At 30.6% G+C, this 7,625-nt stretch overlaps 1 protein-coding gene across 1 annotated transcript; it reads right to left on the bottom strand.

Moving 5' to 3' along the window:
- Positions 1 to 69: 69 nt before the first annotated feature.
- On the bottom strand, positions 70 to 4,305 carry LOC111699890 (ATP synthase subunit delta, mitochondrial). Its single transcript, XM_023470649.1, has 5 exons — positions 4,199 to 4,305; positions 3,415 to 3,573; positions 2,093 to 2,224; positions 1,255 to 1,336; positions 70 to 151 (listed from the first exon to the last, which is right to left on the bottom strand). Exons 1-5 carry the CDS (start codon positions 4,258 to 4,260, stop codon positions 119 to 121), a joined length of 468 nt encoding a protein of 155 aa, XP_023326417.1. The 5' UTR covers positions 4,261 to 4,305; the 3' UTR covers positions 70 to 118.
- Between the last annotated feature and the right edge of the window lie 3,320 nt (positions 4,306 to 7,625).

Below are 7,625 nucleotides of genomic sequence, written 5' to 3'. Positions count from 1 at the left end.
ATTTAATATTTTACAACAGTTCATCTTGAGGTTGTAAGATCAAAACTTTAAAAGAATTGATATTTTATCTTAATTTCACTCACTACACATTTATTTCAAGAAGTTACAATTTATTTAATTACTGGGCAGCGCTGACAAGAGCCTCTCCAACCTAAATAAAATAATTTCTATCAAATAATAATGGTTTTTAACTAATTTAAAAATAATAGCGAATAAAAAGAAAATAGAAAGAAACTAGTTAAGAAGAAACGGAGAGAAAAATGGGATCAGATTGGAAATATAGAAAAATAGGGTCAGATTGGAAATATAGAAAAATAGGGTCAGATTGGAAATATAGAAAAATAGGGTCAGATTGGAAATATAGAAAAATAGGGTCAGATGGGAAATATAGAAAAATAGGATCAGATGGGAAATATAGAAAAATAGGATCAGATGGGAAATATAGAAAAATATGATCAGATTGAAATATAGAAAAATATGATCAGATAGGAAATATAGAAAAATATGATAAGATTGGAAATATAGAAAAATATGATCAGATAGGAAATATAGAAAAATAGGATGAGATTGGAAATATAGAAAAATTGGATCAGATTGAAATATAGAAAAATATGATCAGATAGGAAATATAGAAAAATATGATAAGATTGGAAATATAGAAAAATATGATCAGATAGGAAATATAGAAAAATAGGATGAGATTGGAAATATAGAAAAATTGGATCAGATTGAAATATAGAAAAATATGATCAGATAGGAAATATAGAAAAAAGATTGGAAATAAAAACAGGATCGAAAGGAAGAAACAGGAACCGATAGGAACAGTTGCAGATGAAAATATGATATATGAAACAGGGACGAATCAGGAACTGAAGAAAAATATGCAAGGATTAAAAAGAAATGCATGAATAAAACGAAACAGAAACAGAAAGTATTAATATAACTATAGTAATAAATATTATAATAAATTTCATAGATACAGAAGGAACGCATAAAAAACAGCAGAAACAGAAAATAATAAATAATTATTAAAACTATAGTAATAGTTCATAGATATAGAAGGAATGCATAAAAAACAGCAGAAACAGAAAATAATAAATAATTATCAAAACTATAGTAATAGTTCATAGATATAGAAGGAATGCATAAAAAACAGCAGAAACAGAAAGTAATAAAAAGGAGATAAAATATTAATTAGATGAAGGGAACATTTAATACAACATTTTAGATAAAAATCCACGAATAAATTCAAACCTCGATGGCAATCTGTGCTTCCGCTCTTTCGACTTCAGTGTTAGCGGCGTTAAGTGCAGCCTGGGCATCAGCCAAAACTTGTCTAGGTTAATAAGCCTTAATTCTTCTGCCAAATTGTTTATCTATGTCTGTATGCCTATCTATGTAAGTGTTAATCTATGTTTATTTTTAATGTTTAATTTTTAATCCATGCTCATTAATTTATGTTTAAATATATTTCTATGTTTAAGTATTTATTTTAAATATTTATCTCTGTTGAAGTGTCTATTTATGTTAAAGTTTTTACAGATGTTTAGGTGTCGATCTGTGTTATTAAAGTGTCAATCTTTGTTAAAGTGTCATCTCTGTTTAAGTGTCTTTCTCTGTTTAAGTGTCTATCTCTGTTAAAGTGGTGTCTATTAATATTTAAATGTCAATCAATGGTCAAGTAGTGTCTATCTTTGTTAAAGTGTCTATCTATGTTGAAGTGTCTAACTTTGTTGAAGTGCCTATCTATGTTGAAGTGTCTATCTATGTTGAAGTGTCTATCTATGTTGAAGTGTCTATCTATGTTGAAGTGTCTATCTCTGTTAAAGTGTCTATCTATGTTGAAGGGTTTATCTCTGTTAAAGTTTCTATCTATGTTAAAGTGTCTATCTATGTTGAAGTGTTCATCTCTGTTAAAGTTTCTATCTATGTTAAAGTGTCTATCTATGTTAGAGTGTCTGTTTTGGGTAGTGTCCATCTTTGCCAAAATATCGATCTTTTGTTTAATTATCAATCTACGTTAAGAGTCTTCTTGATCTATCTATGTTCATTGTTCAAGAGTCCATCTATGCTAAAAAAAAACCTTTATCACCTTGCACCGGCAGCATCAAGGTTCTCAATCGGGTGAGCCTCTTCAGCAAGAATTTGAACAGAAGAATCTTCATTTATGGTGACGGAGCCGGAGGAAACGAAAAACTTCTTGCTTGTTCCATCCTCCTCATAACTAATTAAAATGAACAGATTTAAACAAGGACACAGGGGGGTATGGGGATTCCAGGTTTTTTAGCCCCCTCCGCCCCCTGACAGAGTTGGCAAAAAAAAAACCAGCCCCAAAAAAACCATTAAAACCCACTTTAATAGACCAAATTAGTGGGTTTTTTTTGAGAGTTTAGATTTTTCAATTTTCAAGTCTAATCTTCAATCTTTCAATGACACATTTTTCAAGAAATGAGGTCTACAGGTCTACTATCATTGATATTGATTATTAGGTTTGTATTACTATAACTGACACATGTATTCATTTATTCTGTGGTGACTAAAACCACTAAACTAAAAAGAATTATTGAGTAATTTTCCAAAAAACTTTTGAATGAATTTATTCATCCTTGTCACTCAGCTGAGTCACTCAGCTGAATCCTCTTCTCCAGGCAATGAAGAAGTAATGGTATTGAGGATGTTTCCTCTGTATACAGTTGCTAGTTTATTTGCCTTCTACCACCAAGACGGTTTCTGGTTTAAGACCAGACAAATCCCATTGTAAAAAACAATTGTAGAAATCGATCATCTACAATATTTTGAACTCAATAAGATACTACAACAGAATTTTCAAATTTGTTGCGATTGGATAGTGAAATACAATCCCTTGTTTATTATGTAAATAAGTGAGCTGAATCACATGAAGAAGGTAGGAAAAATTACTATAATAAAAGATAATTTTTTGTGAATATATAACGTACCCATTATCACAAAATATTATTTTTTTTTAACTATTGAGGTTCACCTATTGCTAAAATAGTCATATTTTGATGATTTATAAGTTTTAGTAGGCTTAAACAACTGTAAAATTTAAAAAAAAAACCAATAAAGCCAACAAAAAAACAACAACAAAACCCACTGGGATGGGTTAATTTAAAAAAAAACCGAAATTTTACAACCCTGACCACTGGAAATATGGAGATAAATGACGACAAATATTTTTTGCTGTTTCGAAGGAAACATTTTACCATGTAGGAAATTAAAGATAAATTTTAACTTTCGTTAAACAATTTGTATTCCTATGTGTTAAGGGATTGTAGACAACGAAATTTTAAAAAAAATTTGAAAGGCTTCGGTGGTACTTTGGTGGTTTAGCAAAAAAAATTTCTTTTTAAAATTAATAAACGACTCCCACCCATGTAATTCTGAATAACTTACACAGTGACAACACCGGGTTTAAGGACTGCAAGAGTAGGAACGTGGGCAGGGAGGATACCGAAAGATCCGCTGAAGGAAGGAACATCGATCTGCTTGACAGCAGCAGCGTTGTAGTGCACGGCGTTTGGGGCGGCGAAGGTGAAGGCCATGTCAGCATTTCTAGAGATTGATTTGTAAATCAACAAAGCGACAGAAATAGATCTATTACGCACATTAAAATAACAGTATCCAAAAATAATTACTTGCGTTAAACAATATAGATTAGAAATTGGTATATAACTCCTAGAACTTGTTATTGTACAGGGTATCCCACACCCAATTAGACCGCGTCAATGGGTCTAACTTGCGATTTTGGGGACAAATCAGAAAGTTTCAGAAGAATGAATCATTTTGAAAAACTTAATAAAGCAAAAGAACAGTTGTTAACAGAAAATACTAGATTTTTCGAGTATTATGTGCGTATTTTGATGATAAAGATGTGAGATAATCTTATATGTTACGGGACGCTCTGTGTAACTAGCTTGCTAGACGTTAGATGCAAAGCACTTCAAAAAATGAATAGGATGGGGGTTTAATTGCATCTATAGCGATATATCTTCAGACCCAAAGTCTAAATTAGGCTGTATACAATATAAACATTACAAACAATCCCCTTAGCCCAATTCAATTAAATTACATGGACCCTGGAAACTTTAAACTTTTATTAACGACAAAAAAATAAATGTAAAAAAGGGAGAAAAGGGTATAAAATCACATTAAGGAAAAAAACAAAGTAAAAACACACCTGGGGGCGCTAGTAGACATCATTCTACGCAGAGAGAGGGAAGCTGCAGTACGGAATGCCATCTTGATTAAATAAGTCTGAAAACAGGGAATATTGTTATTCTAACGTATGAATTTTTTAACAAGAGAAAAGCTTTAAACAATCCAAAACTGTATTTATTTCACTGATTTCCACGACATGAAAATAAAATGAGAACATCTGACAGATCCAAACCAAACTTTGCCTCCATACTTTTTCCAGAAGAAAGCAAGATGTCGAACAAAAAACTCACGCAACCTAAGAAAATTCAGGTTTTTTATTTTTAAAGGCTTTCTTTATAAAAAAAAACATTGTATATTTGTTCTCCAATGATATTTTCAAAAATTAAGTTCAAATAAACATAAATATTCAAAAGAATTCAGTGTTTAATCACATTTTAAATAGAAATTTTCTTTCTACGGCCATTATTTCTTGCGGAATTCTACGCGGCTAAAAGTCGGATTTTGATCCACGTTTCATCATGGTGGATTCTCATTTGAACTACTGCCGTTTGAACTATGGTACGATTCAACTATTGTTCGTTTGAACTATTGTTCATTTGAACTACTGACATGACGTCATATCCTGTAGTTTAAATCAACGCATTTCTTGCTCATTTGAACTATTTTTCTACCCCAATTCAGTTTTAAAATTTTTTTATAATCTTCATAAAGTTATATTCATGACAATTAATTAGATAAACATTACACAGAATGAACATAAAAATAGTTCAAAGGAACATGAAAATAGTTCAAATGAACATAAAAATAGTTCAAATGAAATAGTTCAAATGAACATAAAAATAGTTCAAATGAACATGAAAATAGTTCAAATGAAATAGTTCAAATGAAAAAAAAATAGTTCAAATGAAAAAAAAATAGTTTAAATGGACTAAAAAATAGTTCAAATGGACAAAAAAATAGGTTAGGTTAGGTTAGGTTAGGTTAGGTTAGGTTAGGTAAAAAATAGTTCAAATTAAATATTTTTTTGTTCATTTGAACTATTTTTTTGTCCATTTGAACTATTTTTTTGTCCATTTAAACTATTTTTTGTTCATTTGAACTATTTTTTTGTTCATTTGAACTATTTTTTTTTGTCCATTTGAACTATTTTTATGTTCATTTGAACTATTTTTTTTGTTCATTTGAACTATTTTTTTATTCATTTGAACTTTTTTATATTCATTTGAACTATTTTTATGAATTCATTTGAACTATTTTTATGAATTCATTTGAACTATTTTTTGTTTATTTCATTAATAATATTTTAATAGTTCAAATGAAAATAGTTCAAATGAACTAAAAAATAGTTCAAATGAGCAATATATTTACTCGTTTGAACTATTGTTCATTTAAACTACTCACGTGGTCCCACGTGCAGTAGTTGAAATGAACACAGTTCAAATGAACAATAGTTCAAATGGCAGTAGTCCAAATGAGATAGCATCTTCATCGTTACTGAGATTTTTACTGATTTATGATTGAAATTTAAATGAATCCTCAAATTTCAGAGAAAGAATCAACTAATGATAAACCGCTCCTAGAAATTTGATTTTAATAGTGGGATTGAAATAATCATAAAGGAAACATAACTTTTTCTTATACTTAATTGGTCCTGTTTAAGGGGGGATGGTTCTAGAATGAGGCATATTCCTGAAACTCCCCCCCACACTTTCCAATCCATGCTTGCCCCCCCCTACAGGGGGGGGGCAAGACTTCTTAAGGGAGGGGCATGCCCCCCCCCTTAATCAGGCTAGGGGGGGCCTGGCCCCCCCATAGTTGCGCGCCTGCTTCAGGGTTTCCAGTCGTAACTACGTTACATGTAATTATGCGTAATTACGCGTAACACTTTCTTTCACTTACGCAGGAGCATTATGTGTAATTACGCATTTATTACGTTTACGAAAGAAAGTCGAGTTTTGCGTAATTAATGCGTAATTACGCAAAATTACGTAATACGAAACAATTCCGTAATACAAAAGTACATATTACTTCTCACAAATAATTATAGCGGGAAAGTATTGTAAGACCCGCTACAACCATGTCAAACATATTTTGACAATTTTACATTTTTTTCAAACAAGGAAGATAAACTTGAGAAAGTAGGTTGAAATATTAACAAGTCGTCAAAAATTGAAAAAGGAATTGAGTCTTTGCCAAAAAATTTTATTTTCTAATCCCTATATTTTTGCAACCTAATGCCGTAGACCTTAGATATTTCAAACTATGAATTCTGTTATAGATTAAATAATCAAAGTTTGAAATATAAAAGGTTTCCACCATTAGGTTCCTAAGATATAAGGATTAGAAAAGTTGAGCTAGTGGCAAAGACTCAATTCCTTTATAGATTATGTATTTTTTTGATAAAAATAAATTGTTGGCCCTTTGTTAAACTTTTTAGTTGTCGAACATAAAAATTACATCAACATAGTATTGGCTGAAATTTCTGATTCAACTTGCGTGAAATTATTTTCCTTGTAAGTTAGTTGTTTTATTTAAATTAAAAATTAAATCTTCAAAATCTCATAGATGTAATTATTGCAAAATTTCACAAAATTACTTAATAGATCTTACCCAAAATTATGATGTAATTTCGCGAAATTGAAGTTTCGCTAATTATTCGCAAAATTATCTCATAGATATTACGCGAAATTACACCGTAATTACGCGTAATTATAGTTTCGCTTATTACGCGTAATCATTACCTAATTTCGCGAAATTACGTTGTAGAAATTACGCGAAATTATGCCGTAATAACGCGTAATTATAGTTTCGCTTATTACGCGTAATCATTACTTAATTTCGCTAAATTACGTTGTAGAAATTACGCCGTAATTTCGCGAAATGGATATTTTCCCAATTACGCATAATCCTGCGAAATTACATGAAATGAAAATTATTACGCGTAACTGCACGTAATTACGCGTAAGAGAATAATCTATTACGTTGGAAACCCTAGCCTGCTTTCCCCAATCCCCGATAAAATACAAGTAGTCCAGATGATGAAGCATATTAAACTGCGTAGAAACTATAATTTACAAACTAAACTCCGCGATCTTCCGATCCTCAGTCAGCTGACATTGCATTAAATGGAGGACCAACATTCATTCGTTCATTTTCACATAAAGCGATATATTCGCCTTTTATGATTCTTCAAACTATAATCACTAATTCATCTAGTTCCAGCATTTCCTAAATGTAGTCTGCCCTTTTTTTGTTAGTTTAAATTACCGGATATATTCAGAATTTAGTTAATATATATCAAATGAACTAAAATTTGAAAGTTAAAAGTTTTATAGATTTCTATCTCAGCAACAGTTAAAGATGTGATTTTTTAAACAAGTTGTTCTTTGTTTTTGAGATTTAAATCTGGTAATTTTCTAATATACGATCTTAGGTTAGGTAAGGTT

The sequence above is a fragment of the Eurytemora carolleeae genome, unplaced genomic scaffold, assembly GCF_000591075.1.
Source record: "Eurytemora carolleeae unplaced genomic scaffold, Eaff_2.0 scaffold373, whole genome shotgun sequence".
NCBI lineage: Eukaryota > Metazoa > Arthropoda > Copepoda > Calanoida > Temoridae > Eurytemora > Eurytemora carolleeae.
The sequence above is the reverse complement of the archived record's forward strand: the minus strand, read 5'-3'. Positions and strand labels throughout refer to the sequence as shown.

Coding starts and splice junctions, on each gene's coding strand:
- LOC111699890 (XM_023470649.1), bottom strand. CDS start 4,260: ATGGCATTCCGTACTGCAGCTTCCCTCTCTCTGCGTAGAATGATGTCT. Junction 3,574..4,198: donor ATGTCTACTAGCGCCCCCAG/GTGTGTTTTTAC, acceptor ATCAATCTCTAG/AAATGCTGACATGGCCTTCA. Junction 1,337..2,092: donor CTTGATGCTGCCGGTGCAAG/GTGATAAAGGTT, acceptor TTATTAACCTAG/ACAAGTTTTGGCTGATGCCC.